The sequence below is a fragment of the Falco peregrinus genome, chromosome 1 (assembly GCF_023634155.1).
Source record: "Falco peregrinus isolate bFalPer1 chromosome 1, bFalPer1.pri, whole genome shotgun sequence".
NCBI lineage: Eukaryota > Metazoa > Chordata > Aves > Falconiformes > Falconidae > Falco > Falco peregrinus.
The window spans coordinates 127,815,804-127,832,964 of NC_073721.1; the positions used below are offsets into that span (position 1 = coordinate 127,815,804).

Genomic DNA, 17,161 nt, shown 5'->3' on the forward strand with positions numbered 1-17,161 from the left:
TCATTTTCTAAAGAATTTTTTCTTTTGATAAGTCTGTCCGACATGTGCATTTGCTTTCTGCAGCATCTTTTATGTGTAACTCAGGAGCCCCAACAGTATCATTCAGTCATGCATCAGTGTAATAAAACAATCCTCTTTATATTGACAAAGCTTCTATTGTCTGAATAAAGACAGAGGAATTTGGCTAGGCGTTTGTTCATCACTGACATAGATATCACAGCGTACAGCTGGGCCAGGAAAGCTATGTGCCATTCCTGCTTTTGGGAAGCTAGTTTTGAGGTTTAGCGCTGTTGGCTGCAGTCTGCAGTGCTGAAGTCAGTGGCAGTCCTTCCCTTGTGTGTAAAAGGCTTTGGTCTGATCCTGTGCTGCTGGCTAAAAGTTCTGTGCTAACAGGTGGGCTTTAATTAAAGCTGAATTTAAATACTACTTTCAGTAGGTCATAAAGCTAAGCGTGCTGTAGGTGGCTTATAGGTAGTTAAATATGTAGTGATTGCTTAATTATGGACCCAAAAATATGGAGTCTGTAAAGACTAAATGCTTAAGTCAATGTACACTTTGTACACTACTATTAATGTAATTTTTTATTAACACAAATATGTATTACCTTGAAGAGCTTCAGCCAGAGTTTTTTATGAGTGTGATAAGTATTTTATTGTTCTTATCAGGATGGGCCTTATAGGAAAGAGTAAGTTTATGAGATTTTTTTGGAGGTAGGATTGTGAGACTGCAAAAAATATTACAGGATTTTTAGGGGGAACAAAGCCAGTTCTGCATTCCACAATCTACATATAAACATTATTTTAAATGTCTCTTTGTTATATAACTGTAAAGTGGCCACATGTGAAGTAATGCAAATAAATTTTAATAATTACTACTATAACTTTGTTATAAAACCTTTTGTTTTGTAATTTATGTCTGGCACTCACTTATGTAGTTATTTCTCTAACTTGAACTGTGACATGTAACCCTTGTAATCAACAAAAACATCTTTCACTTAGTCTCCCTTCATACCGACCTGTTAAATTTACGTAAATATACTTTTTCATGGACTCACAGAATCATTGAGGGTCAAAGTGACCTCTGGAAGTCTCCAGCTGAACCTGGCTTCCTTCACGCGGGGTCAGCTAGAGTGGGCTGTGCAGGACTGTAGTTAGGTGAGCGGTATCGTGAAGGACAGAGACTCCGCTGCTTTTCTGGGCAACCTGTTCCAGTGTTAGACCATCCTTAGAGCAGAAACGTTTCTGCTTATGTTTTAGTGGACTTTCATGAATTTCAGTGCATTGCTTCTTGTCCTGTCCTCTCTCAGCCTCTCCTGTCAGGTGCTCCATACCCTTAATCAGTTGCTGTAGTGCTTCACTGAACTTGTTCTGTTACGTCCATGTCTTCCTTGCACTGAGGAAGCTGGAATTGGACCCAATGAGGTTTCACCAGCACTGGGAAGAGGGGAAGGATTGCCTCCCTTACCTGTTGGTGATGCTTTTCCTAATAGAGGCTATTGGTCTACCTAATTACTTAATTTGTGCTTAAGCAGTAAAGGTATGTCCTGGCGGTGAAATTCACAGGACTAATTGATACGGACATGTGGTGGCATCTTTAGTACCCTGATTCTTGAAGAAGAACCAGGCAAAGCAACGGTAATAGGTGAGCTTAACATGCACGGAGGGGAACGGAACTTTCCAGGCACAATTACTTCCTACGGCAGTGCTGCTGAACGTTGCTGTTGTGTGCTGATGTTTTGTGGCACCCTGCTTCAAACGGGGGCTGACATTTCAGGTGGGTTACCCTGGCGTGGCCAGCAGAGTTGTTCAGATGGGAAGGGCACACCCGAGTCCAGCAGGGCCAGGTTGTGCTGCTGAGGGGGCTGACGCCGCGTGGGAGCCCAGCAGGAGCAGAGGGTCTGGCCCAGCAGGGTCTGTGGAAGGGGGCCTGAGCCGACCGGCTGGGCAGAGGCTTGGGGGTGTTCTGCTGATCGGAAACCGAGCAAAAAGGAGTTCCATGTCTAATAGAAGAAGAAATGCAGTTCATTATATTACGATGTAATAAGGGGAAATAGCACGCAGTGCGATAAAAGGAAGCAGTACAAGTTATTATGGATGACACGGTAACAGAGCAACAGGAGCAACATGTCGAATCCTTCCTGCAGAGGGTTACAGGGACCGAGACGAGGCAACACCAGCAACGACGGCCCCCATGCCACCGCCCGAGCCCACCCTTGGGCCGGGAGCCGGGAGCCCCACTGCAGCCGGCACCAGGGTCTGTCGGTAATGGGGAAGCTCCCACGGCGCGACCACCCGCCACGGAGTCCCCTGGCCCGGTCCCGCAGCTCGCCCGCCTTTGCGCTCGGGGAAGGACGCAACAGCTCAGGCACCGAGGGGACGCAAACCTTGACGCTGGTGGTGTCCCACCGCGAGGCCCCGCCGCATGGGACTTGTTGGGGGGCTCAGGGTGACCCCCCTGCTCTGCCAGTTTGGCCTTGAGCTGCCCGAGCTGCCCGCCGGGGTGGCGCGGCCCTGACCAAGGCCGGGGGCTCCGCAGCAGTGACCTTACTGAAGCCACGTGAAGTTACCGCGCGGTCGGGCGGCGCTCGTGCGGTGGGTGGGGGCCCGGGCCCGGCGGGGTGTCACGGGTGGGCGCGGGGCGGGGCGCGGGCCCCCGCGTGGGGCGGGGCGGGGCAGCGCGCGCGGCGGCTCCGCCCCCGCCACACCCGCAGCGGCAGGAAGGGGAACGGCCGCAGCCGCGCCCAGCTCCCGGCCGGCCCCGGCCCAGCGCAGCGCCATGGCGGCGGAGGAGGCGGTGGACGGGCTGGCCATGTCCCGGCCCCACTATGGCTGTGAGTACCGGGGGAACCCGCGCGGCCGCCCAGCCGCCGCCCCGCCCGCCGCCGCCCGTGCCCCCCCAGGGGCCGGCGCTGAGGGGCGGCCGCGGCGCCTCGGCTCTGGGCGCCGGCCCGCGGGGGCGGTGGGCCCCGCCGTGCCTCTCTCCCGCCGCGGGGTGGGCGCCGTGAGGCGCGGGGGGTCCCGCCCGAGCCCCCCCTCCCTTGCCGGGCGCTGGCAGCGAGCAGGGGGGGGCGGCCATCGCCTCTCCCGCCGTCGCCTGCCGCGGGCGGGCTCGGTGCCTCGCCCAAGATGTCCGCCGCGGGCGGGGCGGGGGGAGCCGGGGGGGGGGTCGCCGCCTTCTTCCCTCCCGCCTGTTTCCGCGGCGACCCCGGGCTTAGCGGGCGGCCCCGCCCCTGTCACACGCCTGCGGCGCGGCGGGGGCGGCTCGGGGCGGGGGGGTGGGCTCGCCCGGGGGTACCTGGGCAGCACCCGGGGGCGGGCGGGGAGCGGGGCGGGCATGTCCCCTCCCGGGCGGGCTCGGCTGGTGTCGCTGCGGGGGCGTTGGGGCGCGGGGGAAGACGCCTTTGGGGCGGCGGGCCGGCCTCGCGGGGACCCTCGGCCGCGTGATCCAAGGTGGCCCTCGGCCCCCGGGGCTGTCGCTGACGCCCCCGGGGCTGTCGCTGACGCCCCGTTGCCGGAGGGTTGGTGGAGGGCACGGCGGGTGTCAGCTCCCCGTTGCCGAGTGTGCGGAGACGTTTCCTATTAGTCGAGTTGGTCCGTAAAACCTAAGAAGTTGTTGGTTGGTTTTGTGGGTTTTTTGACACGAGAGCGCGGATGCGGTGTCTAGCAGTGAGGGTGGAAAGAGAGGGTTTTATCACTGAGGCTTTAAACACGCCGAACCTGGAAGGTTGAGGCTCGTAGCCCTATGTAGGTCCTCAGCTTGGCTCAAAGATGACGCACAGGTTGCGGTTCCGAATGATTCCCTTCAGATGAGGACTGTGAGTAGTGTTTCCGTCTTCAAGATTCACTATAAAGACATGAAGGGACTGTGTAATGTGAATATATATTGTTGTCCTGCCTTAATCTTTGACTACCAAAATTGGAGGATAGATGGAGGGACATGTGGTTGCACATGTGCTTTTGAGGAAGAGAAAGGCAAAGCTAGAAGAAAATAAGAAAATGAAGGACTGTTTCTAAGAAGATGGAAGAAGTTGGATCAGTCAAATTGACAAATTGGAAGGAGGGAAGATGGCAAGTTTGTGTGACAAGGAAGGAAGGCTAAAGAGACGAGGTGTCTTCTATTGCTTGCAAAGAATAGGTATATTTCATCCTTCATTTTTCTGAATCAAATAAAACCTGTGATAAGCTTCTGTGGGAAAGGTTAGATCTGATTTTTGGTGTGCCTGTTCAGTTACATTCAATTTTCAACCACCTGAGAATGTGTTTTGCCTCTTTGCAGCTGTCTTGGATAATGAGAGGTTAACAGCAGAGGAAATGGATGAAAGAAGACGCCAGAATGTTGCCTATGAATACCTTTGTCATCTGGAGGAAGCAAAGAGGTAAGAATAAGTAGTTTTGAAACTGCCCATGCTTTTAAAAGAAGTTGCGATACTTGATAGTGGGAATAATTTGGATGCAGCTTGCCTCTTGTCTGTGTTTCCCAGTAGCTATAGAGATTCATTTTGAAAAACAGAAACCCAAACAAAAATCCCCACAAAAGTGACTGATCCCCGGTGTGCTTATCTAACCTGTTCTTACAGACTTCTTCTGACGAGGACTCCAGAGCTCTAGTGCTCCCGTATTCCTATCACTGGATGGGTTCTCCCTATTAACTAACTTGTGTGTGTCTTGGTGCAGCGTTGCCTTGCTACTTACCAATAGACATGAAGAAGGGGTTATTCCTTTTATCTTAATTGCAACCTTTTACAAATTCAAATTGTAACAGTGTATTTCGCTTGCGCTTACCTTCTCTTAGACTGAAAACCAAATTCTCGTGTATTTCTCTGTGCATCCTGTTTAACAGTTCTCTAGTACGTTTGCCTGGATTGTTCTGACTTCTCTCTGCTCACTCTGTGTCTTTCTGAAAGTGCACTGCCAAAACAGAGAAGAATCGTTCAACAGGGCATTAACATGCGTACTTACAAAAGCACAAGGATTATTTTGAGTACCCCGATAGATATGCTACTATCCTACGTTGTGGCATGCTATCTACATTTTTGTAACGGTGTGATGTAGTAGAGTTTTGCTGAGTTGCTGTCCTTTGCCTTGAAGGTGTGCTGCCTTCACTTGATCCTGCCACATTTGATTATTCCTGGTCTTCGTTAAATATTTTGAAATAACTTTTATCTTGTTCTTGTCCATGTGTGTAGCTTTTGTGTCATCTCCATGTTTAATAAGCATGTAAGCATGCTGTGTTTCTTCGTTCAGTTAATGGAAGTATGATCAGAACACAGTAGATGCTATATATGGAAAAAGAACCGATACTAACAATGAATGCATGAAGACTTACGGTTGATATTTTTTCAATATTTTTCAATCTTTTTGCAAATACTCAATCCTGTATGTTGTACATGGGGGGATAGGAATGAGACAGACCAGTTTTGTCTACTCCTTCCCTTCAGCTGGGTCTTTTCATGCCTTTGTATAAACGGAATATTTTACTTGAAATTTCAAAATGTTTTTTTGAAGCTGAGATTGAGACCAAAGATACATTATTGAGATATAATACATAATATGAGAGTAAATTAAAAAAGAGGTCAGGTAATGTTTGTATTGGTGACTCCCTTTGCCCCCAGCACTTCTGAAAGTTAAGGGTAATGTTTTGGTTTGCATTTTGTAATTAGTTGGGAAATGGATTATGAGCTTAGAGTTTCCTTGTTTCTGCGAAGATCTGTGCAAACTAGCGAATGTGTATGCCACAGAAAATAACTCCTGGAGCAGCAGGAAAGTACAGAACATTCATAAAACCTTGATCTGAGTAGTCAACGGCATGTTTTGTCATGGCTCACTGAATACTTCAATCTGTCTTTGTCCTTATATAGATGACATGGATTAAGAGCAAGAAAACTTTCTCTTCCATGGGCTGGGTGATGAATTTGGGATAAATCTGTGTAAGTCTTCCCTGGCAAGACAGATGGGTTCTACTGTAGTGATTTCATTGAGTGGGAAATGCTGCATTCGTGCAAGTTCACTACTGTCAGAGTATAAAGGAAGAATTAATTCCAGGATTTCAGTAGTTTATGCTGCCTTACCAGGAACGTATTATATATTTTTGAAGTGGCATCGAGCACTCAGTTTATGCTATAGTCTTTTAGGTGCTTCATAACAATTGTCACTACTATGGATCCGCAGAGGCTGCTCAGTTATTAGCAGATAATAATTTTCTGTACGTATGGATTTGGATGAGTTTTGAAGTAGTGAGAAAGATCTGACTATATGTCTAAGTAACTCCTTCCCTTTGAATCCAAAGACTTTAGGAGCAAATGCTGGGTGACGGGGAGAGATGAGTTGCGCTGTAGTCGCTGTCTGTGCTTGAAGGAGCCCTAGGTCCATCACTTGTGGACTCTTTCTGTCACTGGCATCAGAGTACATGCTTTCTGAGGTGCTTGTCCGTTCAATTCCATGTCAGATTTGCAAAAAAAATCAGGCAAAAATGCCTTACACAGCAACAGCTTTAATATTTTGAATTAAGCTCTTTCTTAATCATGGAGACTTACTCTTTAGACAAATAATTTTTGACTCTTAAGTTTATTGGCCATCTTACCTTTGCTTCCAAGTGTTGCATTGGTATTGATGAGACTGAGGGGCTGGGCATTTGATTTTGCTGCACCTTGTCAGAAAGAAGATACTTTTTTTTTTTTTTTTCTCCTCGCTGTTTGGTCTTGGGATGAGCCTTCAGATGTTTCAGTTAATGCCTAGTGGTTGCCAGTATATTTTGTGATGAATGAAGCAACAGCTGTGTTGCTCAAAATGCATGTAGTGGTGTTACAGCCTTCCTTGTATCTGCCTTGGCAGTTGGAGCGTGTTAAGTGGAAGGTCTGCTTGGAGAGCTTCAAATACCCTTTTTCCAACCCTCAACCTATGTTTGCTCAGTGGCCTCCAGGCTGCTTATTCCTACGTGTGTGGGAATTCCTGACTCCTATAGCTGAACCCATACCACTTTCCATAAGAGTTAAAGATTAAGTGACCAGAAGGAGAGGACCAGACGCCTTAGTTTAATAATTAAGATATAGAAGTGAGAGTAGAAAAGCTTGAGTTCATGGTCTACTCCCAAGAATTTTTTTTTTTCCTCGCTGAGTAGTCTTTTTGTAAATTGTCCTTTAAATTTCTTTTATTATTACTAGTACAGCCTGAAAGAGGGCCCTTGGCTGCACTGTTGGAAAGGAGTTTAACAAAAACCACTAAACCAGAACTGTAAGAGATCATTATATTTGAAATTGATGTCCTTGGTCTGAGATTTTCTGTGTTTGACTTCTTTGCCGGTAGTGTAACTGAGGCATAACGTGTGGGTTGGATGCTGCAGCATTTTGCTTGTGCTGTTGCTAACAGTGCCTCAGAACTATGGGCGTGGACCGGAGGTTTTATAATCTTTCTTCACAGTAAGAGGTTTTCAGAATGGAGGTTGTATCTGTAAGGAGAGGAGGACCTAGGAGCAGAGGAAGGTTATCTGGTGTGCCCTGTGTCACACTCTCAGAAGCTGAAAAGGTGAGTGTTGTAAAGTTGACGGCAGCTGGGGCAGGGCGTGAGGCAACTGAAGAACAGCTCTTGGTGGTCCCCCTCTTCCCCCTGTAGCCATATTATCGTATTACTTTGTAATATTGCATTCAAACACTGTAGTTGATACTCACTTTTTCTAGAACTTAAAGGCCCCTGAAATGGTGTGAATAATAACATGCTGATTTACATTGCGTCAGCAGTGTCAGAGGCTTGCTATCCCTTTAATCAAGCAACAGATAAGGAATCTAGAAGCAGAAATGATTTTGTTTCATAAATGTTAAAATAAGGTAAGATGAAAATTGGCTAGCACCCCATGTCATGCTGAAATGAAAAATCCAGAAAAGCCTTGATTTCCGAACTGTGTGGTATAACAGTGCGTATGCAGTAGCTTTGAGTATTTCATGAAGTTGTTTGGAGTACCTGTCTGCTAAGGAGCAAACATCAGAGGCGTTGTCAGAAGAATAGCAATAACTTGTATGTACTTAATGGTATTCCAGCCTGTTTTGCTTTTTCTTCAGCTGTCGCTGTTGCTCCATTGTTATTTAACAGGTTTTGACTTCAGCTACTGATGTGCAAGAGTCTGGTGAAACAGGCATTATTCTTGGTAGCTGGAGAAGGGGAGGCAGAGCGTGCAACTAAGTTGCTCAAGATCATGAAAGAGATTGAAATGAAAATTGGAGCTAAAATGGAGGTTGTGAATAGAGGGGCTCCTGTACTATGCTTGGACCAGATACTTCAATCTTGAATAAAAATGGCTTTATGAATAAGTGTTGTGTAATATTTCAAGTTTGGTGTTTTGTGTGTGTGTTTGGTGGTTGTGATTCTTTTTCCTTCCCTGCCCCTGTCTCAATCACAGCAATCTATACAGAAAAGCTGTGGCAGCGCAGATAAAACTGTAAGTGGTACTCTGTTCTGTTGTAACAGGGCAGCTTGTGCTCGTAGAAGGGTAAGGGTGTACTTATGCAGAACAGAAGAAGCCCAAAAGAACTTTTTGTGATCCTTATCCAACTGGTGCACTATAATATTATTGATCTGTGTTGTCTGATAGCCTTTTTTCCTACGTGGGCTACTTATTGGGGTATTGTGGCACTTTCATGATGAAATCGGCATTTTTCCATTTGGAAAAGGCTTTTTCAAGCTTTGTCTTTCAATGTGGAATATTTTAAGTTCTCAAAGTTGGAAACTAAAACTTTGTTGCCTCTTTCTCTTGTTTCCTTATCTGGCTTGCTGGGTGATGGGACCATGCTTTTCCCCTGGGATAGCAGGAAATACTTTCCTTCTGGGTTATGCCCTAGCATGGTGTAAGCATTTTAGTGCCCAGATTATGTGGCTTCCAATAAGCGTGTAACTTCCATTGTGCCTAAGCAGTGCATTTCTTGTATGCATCAGGGTGGAATCTGACCATAGGGGTTTTTTCTTTTTCTTTTTTTTTTTTTTTCCTCTTTTTTGGGGTTTCTTGTAGATGATGTTTCCTATTGAACAAGAAAAGGGTGCTGCTTGCTCTTTGTTGCTGATTTAATCTGTTCAGGTTTGAAGTATACTATGATTTTGTAGCAATCCCCTTCTTTCTGATAGATTAGAAGATGGCTTAGTGTAAACTGATGATACCATTGAGAGAAATTACTATTTTGTGTCTGTGTGGTAAAGTCTGAAGCATTTCCCATTGATTGCTTTTCTATAAGAATTACTTTCCCCTGTCCCTCATGCATGCGCTCTCTCTTTAAAGTGGGGAGGAGGTTTTTTTGACAGGAATAACTTGTCTGTGTCTTTAAGCAAAAAATAAACTGAAATTGTTTACTGGAGACCCAGTTAAATTTTGTTTCCTAAATGAAATCTAGTGTTTAAAGAAAAAAATCTGGTCTTCATCTTTTTGGGTTTTCAATTCCAGCTTCTGGTTTGAAATGGGTATCATTGTCTCTTGGAATTTGGTGTAGTCATCCAAGATCTGCTTAAACAGGTTTCTTATCTGTAGAGGTGTAGGGTGCCCAGAAGAAAGAAGAGGAAGAATTATAGAGGACCCCACTATCTGGACAGATTGCACACATTTAGAGTTAGTGCTGGATGGGATGCTCTGTAGAGCTTATTCTGTGAGTAACTGTAATGCTGGATCATCAGTGTCTGTAAAGGTGTAGGTATCAGTTGTTGAAGGAGCTCTTGTTTGAAGATAGAAGTAGTGCACTACGGCTGAAATCTGCCTGTGAGGCAAATGTGATAGTTGCTCTATTACACAGAATTAGTCTCAAGAGGTGACTTTGTTGCAAATCACAGATTTGTTTCAGAAAGGCAACAAACTGCGTTGATTCCATTATCTTATTAACCTGAACTTGGAAAAATTAAGGTAGCTTAGTTAAAATATGAGCTTCTTAAGAACAGGGCTGCAATAGAGCGCTAAGTACCAGTAGGGTACTTAGAGAAAAGCAGGATCAGGCTTTCTCACTTACTTTTGTACAGTTCTCAGTGTGCCTTAAATAAGCAAGTCATGTGCAGAATATCTTATTTAAATCCTGCTTACATCAATCTGCAAATTAGATACAGGCAAGTTTCCTGTGGGTTTTGAAGCTTAGAGTTAGTGCGCTACCTCTTGGAGGATTCTGAGGGTGAAGTGGTAATAGCAGTTTGTGGAGTACAACCTAGGGGGCGTAAACCAGAGCTGCAGTTGAAGAATTTAAATTTTGTTTGTATTGTAAATCTCAAGACAGCAAGAATTGTAATGCAACTCTGGATTACCTCAAATAAACCCAAAACAATCCTCACCTTTCTTTTTATGTCTGAGCTCATTCATTTTTTCCTTTCTTTTCTATTTTCTTTTTTCTTCATGTCTTGCTTTCTCTCCTCAAACCTGACTTTGTAGGATGGGGTTTCTTTCAGCTTTTTTTCTATTTGCATTCATATTCTAATGTCCAGGGTGTATGCAGCACAGCTACAGTTTAGTGTTCTTCAGTGACTTATGGGCAATTAATTGTATTACCTCAGAAGCATAGAAATTATTGCAACTTTGCAAATAACAGGAAAGGATAATGCAGTGGATCTTAAACTGTTCACAGGCTAGGTATGAAACATATTCTGTAGTTATGTTATGTGAAAGCTCTTTTGCCTTAGTGGCTCAGCCTGCGTCTAGATTTAACCCGTCAGATCATAGTGGTCCCCTCCTAATAATTGCTGGTCAGTATTGCATGCTGGAAAAGATCTAAAGATGGAATTGATTATGTTTAGAAAACATCTGCAGTAATTTAGTTAGTATCCTGTAGTGGAGAAGCTAAGAAAGAGTTCCTCTTACTGATGAGGTCTTCAGACTTCGATGGGAGGCAATCTGAGACCTTTGAATGGCGTCTGTCTGGTTTGACCATGTTTTATTTCAAATATATAACTCCTCTTTGGAGTTATTCTGTTTTTATTTTCTAACTTTAGAATGAGGCTTGCTTTTTTTGTTTTGTTTGTGAAACCATCTGTAATATTGAAGTATAATTGGATTTTTACAGTTGCAGAGTCAAGAGAGAAATAAGCTCATTCACAAATTGATGTATTTGTAGATATATTTGTATGTCGGGAGTCTTAATATATTCATGTATAATCCAAGTCACAGTATCACAGGAACTAGCATTTGGCTGAAAATGATTTACAGAATTCCCACCCAAAGTGACCCCTCTAGATCAGCTGAGTGGGTGGGAAGGTCACTAACTGACATAGCAGAACTTCTACGTGGCATAACCAGGGTTCCTCTTTTTATTCTAGTCTCATCAAGAGGTTTTTTTTTTTTTTATTTCCTTGTATTTCCATTTTATTCCCACTTGTAAATTGGGTCACGTACTGTTTTTTGGGTTGGTTATTAGTTTGCTGGGGGTCTTGTGTGTGTGGTGTTTTGATTTCTACTTCTGTGAGATATGGTGCAGGTCTCGTGTTAGATTGTAACCCAGAAATAGGTAACACATTGTTAGAAACAGTTGTAAGTTGAAGTAGTTGCGTTTTAGCTCTCACCGCTTCATCTGGGGCTTCTTATCAGCTCCTGTTTGGACTTGACAAGGTATTTCTCTACAGTTCCTGTACTGTTTCATTGATGACCTCATGCAGCTGGCAGGGAGTGGCTGTCTGGACTGGAAGTGTCTTGGAATGCACGTTCAGAACTATATTTTTCTAAGAAGTGGGTGGAGGGAGGTGGGGGGAGGAGGACAGTGGTGGAGTACCACCATTCTTGCCTCACGCTGAATACTTTTTTTTTTTTAATTTTTATGACTCACTGGAAATATTAATGAAAGGCAGGCCAGGAGGAGAGAAACAGCTGTTTGCACAGAATTCAATTCCTAGACCAGGGGTTTGCTGTTTGGACGGTGGTTTCTGAAGGAGTATTGTATGTAATACAGGAAGAGAGCAGCCCAAAATAACCAAAGCAAGTAGTTGTCATGTAACAGTTCTTGACTATGGGGTACTGTGGAGTGCTGCTTATAACCCTTAATTACAAGAAAACGACTTAGTTTGGAGGTGATAACTTTAGTGATATTATACCTTCCAAGCATTTAAGCCTATTCAGTTTCCAATGGTAGGTGATCAAGGCAGTTAGCTTTGGCAACACACTGGTTCATTTTGCCTCAAAAACTGTTTTTGCATACCTGATAAGTTCCTCACAGATATGTGCTTGGTACTCATCTGAAAGCTCTTCTTTTTGGCAAATGTAGCAAATGTGATAGGAACCCTATCAGCAAGAGCAAATACTAAGGTAATTTGTACCAGTTGTTGGCAGGTTTGCAGTGGAACTTTTACTTTTTAATTTTATTTATTTATTTCTTTACTTTTATGGAGGTGGGGGGAAAGGATTTCACTGCCAGAATATTATTATGGTCTTTGGTTCAAGCTGCGTGTTGCCAGAGAGGGTGCGTCAATCATCGGGAAAAATCTGGCTTATGTTACTTGCTAATCCTTTTCTTTTGGTATCTTTGAACTGAAAATGTCTCTGTGGACGATGAGAATCTTCTGGGACCTTTTACTTGTGGGCAGCACTTGCTTTTCTAGCTCTTCGCTTGAGAGACTGAGTCTTTTCCTGCACAAACTGTAGTGAAACGCTTTTGAATTTCCACCTACTTCTCTAGAACAGAGCACTCTTGATGTGACAAGTTATCTTACTTTGTTGTTGTTTCCTCTCTGAGAGATCATCTTTTATCTTGGGCGATTTGTTTGGGGTTTCTTTTGTGTGTGTGTGTGTGTTCAGAGGTGGTAGAATGAGTTATTTTAGAGAGAAGTGTGTGTTTGGGATTTTTGCATGGCTGTCTAATGCCCGTGCTCAGGTGAATTGGATAAAGGACTGAGGCTGTCTGCACATTTTCTCGTCTGATCCTCTGTAAGAATGGGTGCCAAGTCTGCTATGTAACTTAACTAAAACCGTTTGAAATTCACATATAGAGGGAATGATCTGCTGGAGTATGAGATCCCTCTTCTTTCAATAGAATGAATAGTATGATTTGCCCCCAAAATGCCATACCTGTGGTGTTGGCAATACTTAGCAGTACAAAGCCTTTAAGCCAGAGCTTCGTCCATTCTTTCAGATGGCAAATGCAGGCACCGTGAGGGGTGCTGCCCTTTTGCTCTGGCTGCTTTTTCCTCTGCTGTGGTACAGCTGCAGCCATGCATATTTTGCTTGGCACACCTGTAGGGATTGCAATAGCAGGGCTAACTGGATGTGAATGGAAATGTCTAGATGCGGAGGTACCCTGTGCGATGGGGGAAGGGCTGTTGGAATGACTGGTGTTTACAAGTGCCTGGCTAGCAGCTAGTCATCAAGACCCCAGAATGTTTGTGTTTGGTTTCACGAGACACCCTTTGGAGACAGAGCACAGTGAGCAAATCCTGGTGAGTCATGGAGGTGGCACAGGACAGAGGTAGTCATCACTGCCAGCTACAAATGCCTGTGAAAAGGCCCATCTGTAACGTGTTAAATCTGCATGTGGTTGCTAGCTGAGGAAGAGCCCAGGAGATGAGGAGAACTTGACAAATGGCATCCATCTGTTGCCCTCCGTGTCAGGGCAAAAGATCCTGGACCTCCTAATGCTTGTTGTTGAGCTGGGTGTAATGGCCTGCTGCTGGGTGGACAGCCTGAACGTCCTCCTGGTTGCCTGATGGCTGGACAGACTTCTTGGGCACTAAATGCTTTCTGGTGCGTGAGACTGAGTGAAACCTGGTTGGTTTTCAGTTTTTGTCAAGTACAATCAGCTTGCTCCTTCTATAAGGTCTGGCATGTTTTGCTGTGTCATTGGTACGCGGGTATAACTGCATCTCCTACACGCCTGCCACCTTTACAGCTTCAATAGACACTGGTTATAGACCTAAGTGGAATTCCAGACCTTTTTGTTTTCTGGGGCAGTGACAAAGATTTCAATTTCCCTTTCAGCTCAAAGCTGTTTGAGTTGAAATTGAGAGTGCTGCTTTTGATGGAGAACTAGAGAAGAGAATTATAAACCAGTGGACAGTCAAAATGTGCTTTAGGGAACAGATCTTGCTCATTAGAATATTTCAAATTACCGTTCTGATTGTTTTGTGGTAATTGCTAGTGTAATTTTAATAGCTGTAAAAGTACCTGACTTAACACGTCATACCGATTTGAGCAAAGCCCTGTGTGTTCACAGGTGTGATTTCAGCTTTACCTGCTTTAGGAGACTTTAAGGGGCTGATCTTGAACACTGAGTCTCTTGATGATGGTCTTGTTTTCCAGGTTGTTGATTGTTAAACCATTGCGGAAGCCAACTTGCCTCCCCTTTCCCCCGGTGGTTTTGAATATGTTCTTTGAAGAGTGGAATTCTAAATAAGTATTGTTGGTGCCTTCCTTTAGCTTGGACACCTGCTGCCTGGATGTGCTGGTGTCCCTCAGCCTGATTTTGTGAGCACTGTTTTTGCAGGGTGAGTTGTCGGGCAAAAGGTGGTCATGTTTGCAGTTCTGTCTGTCGGTGCAGGGTACTAGACAAGATGGGGAAAACCAGTTACACAAATCCTGACCCCGAGGGTGAGCGAACCTGGTGGGGAGCTGGGAAAGGGAGACGGCTTCTCTCCCTTGAGGTTTTGTTGTTCTGACTGGAATGCTTGGTATTCTGAAAATCTGTGCGCGGTGTAATTTGTCATTTTTGTAGTATGAACTGAGCAGCTGGATAGCAGTGTTCGCTGGCTCGTTTCCAGCTTCTATTGGCAGTTATACTGAATATACTGCTGAAACGCAGTTTGACAGAGGGTTCTGCCCTCTTCTCCTTGCAGTTTTTCTACAATCTACCAGATTCTTGCCAAATTTTCCTGTTACAGCAGCCGCATGAATAGATGTTATCGCAACCTCTATTGCTTGAGGAAGATGAATCATTTACTGTGTCAGAAATCCTTTGAAGCAAACTACTCTTTACTAAAATAAAAGTCCTTTTCAGCACAGGGACAGGTAAGTTATTTAAAGGTCCTTGTTTTTCGAAATGTAGGTATCCAGGAATTGTGAAACTAGCTAATTAACCGCCAAAACCTGAAGCATACGAATGTTTTTGGGTTTCTACTGTTGCAGTTGTTTATTCTGGCTTTGAGAGATCAGGTGCAAATTTTCCACTTATTTTCTTGAGGATAAAACTGTTATTCTACCTTTTGCTTACCCTCCAGACTACTGAAAGGAGAAGAGAGAAAGTGTTTCAGTCTTTCCCCAGGCGCTCTATAAAGTATTAAAAAAGCCCATACCTCAGCCTTTTTTTTTTTTTTTTTTTTTTTTTTTTTTGGAACCCAGCCGAGACTGGATGACTATGTGAGTCTACGCATCAGTGATGGAGTTAGACCATAAAGGTATCAAATACTGATTTTTTTTTTTTTTTTTTTTTTTTTTTTTTTGGAGGCTCCAGGTACTGAGAGGTCAGGCAGTATCTAGAGTAGATTGTTCCAGTGGATTAAAGTTTGTGTGATTTCCAGTACTTTTTTCTGCTTTAGCTTCTAGCTGTTGCTTCTTACCGTCTTTGGCTAGTGGAGACTCCTACTCTTGCCAATACTCTTATCTGTATTGGTACTAGTTAAGAGTGATTAAATATTCTCTAATAGCCAGTTTGCTGACCTGGCAAAAATCACCTGTCCTTTTCCTTTGGATGGCAGGTGGGGACAATCTTTGGGCGACTGGGCTGAATCTGCTTGCTGAGACACAAGGGCCTCCAGGATGCCAGGGAAACAGCTGGAGTCTGTTGCTGCAGTCAGAGAAAGAGATTCATCTTTTGTAGGTGTGCCTTGATATGGCCACTTTTATCTCCGTGCAGTTTTAGATTTATCATCTGTGCCTAGACACTTATGCCTGTTCTTGCTTCCTGCTAGTTTATTACTCTGGTCAGGTGGCTGTCTCTCTTTGGTTTCCCCTCGAGTTTCCTTTTCCCAGTACATCAAATTCAAGCTTGTTTTTGTTTTCAGTGCATGTCGTAGGTAATAATTTTTTCCCTACTACTTTCACTTGGCCAAAGACAGTAGCTTTGGTCAACTCACGTTCTGTATCTTCCTCCTGAAGATTTCTTTTACCTCCAGCTGGTGTAAAACTTCTGCCTTTTCCTCTATTTAATGCCTTCTGCAGCAGTGTCTACAATCCTTCACTAGATTTCAGAGTGCCAAGGTAGGTTTTTTCTTTTTGCTTTTTGGAGTATGCTTTCTTTTTCCAGTGCTCACCTTTGGTTTTATTGTGTGTTGCATGTTTTATGGCATGTTGGGGGCTGTCTGGGGCAGGGATGGCTTGGACAATAATGTGCTGAAGCACAGTGAATGGCTTGTGCATAATCGGGGTTTCTGTGTACCACAGTAAATAATAATTCCCTTGTCTGCCTGCTCTGGAGGACCACTTTATGAAGGGGTATTAAAGAGGACTCTTTTTCTTGTTGTGGTGGGTTGACCTTGGCTGGCTGCCATGTGCCCACCAAGCTGCTGCTCTCATTCCCTCCCCTTGACTGTACAGGGGGAGAAAGCATAAGACAAAAGACTGCTGGGTCGAGATAAGGACCGGGAGAGATCACTCAGCAAGTACCATCATGGGCAAAACAGACTTGGGAAAACTGATTTAATTTATTCCCAATTGAGTCAGAGTAGGATAATGAGCAATAAGAACAAATCTTAAATCGCCTTCCCCTTATCCTTCCTGTCTTCCATCGCCTCAACTTCACTCCTGGCTGCTCTGTCTCCTTCTCGTGTGGTGCAGGGGAATGGAGTTGTGGTCAGTTCATTAGGCGTTGTCTCTGCCCATTCTTCCTCCTCGTGCTCTTGTTCCTCTCCAGCGTGGCGTCCCTCCCGCAGGAGGTAGCTCTTCAAAAACTTCTCCAATGTGGTTCCTTCCCACAGGCTGCAGTTCTTCACAAACTGCTGCAGTGTGGGCCCTTTCCACAGGGTGCAGTCCTTCAAAGTGGACTGCTCCAGCCTGGGTCCCTTGCAGAGCCACAGCTCCTGCCAGCAAACCTGCTCCAGCCTGGGCTCCTCTTTCCATGGGGCCACAGGTCCTGCCAGGAGCCAGTTGCAGCGTGGGCTGCCCACGGGGTCACAGCCTCCTTCGGGCATCTCCCTGCCCCAGCATGCGGTCCTCCGAAGGCTGCAGGTGGATATCTGCTCCGCCGTGGACCTCCATGTCCCTCAAGGGGCACAGCCTGCCTCACCATGGTCTTCACCAC

The 17,161-nt window shown here is 45.0% G+C and overlaps 1 protein-coding gene across 2 annotated transcripts in view; it reads left to right on the forward strand.

The window, feature by feature from the left end:
• The first annotated feature begins 2,678 nt into the window (after positions 1 to 2,678).
• The window catches only part of IQGAP1 (IQ motif containing GTPase activating protein 1), an 80,718-nt gene continuing 66,235 nt past the window's right edge, over positions 2,679 to 17,161 (forward strand). For both annotated transcript variants that reach the window (XM_055817874.1, XM_055817884.1), the window contains exons 1-2: positions 2,679 to 2,830; positions 4,276 to 4,375. In XM_055817874.1, the coding sequence (XP_055673849.1) occupies positions 2,776 to 2,830; positions 4,276 to 4,375 (155 nt within the window). In that variant the 5' untranslated portion in view covers positions 2,679 to 2,775. The remainder of the gene's footprint in view (positions 2,831 to 4,275; positions 4,376 to 17,161) is intronic.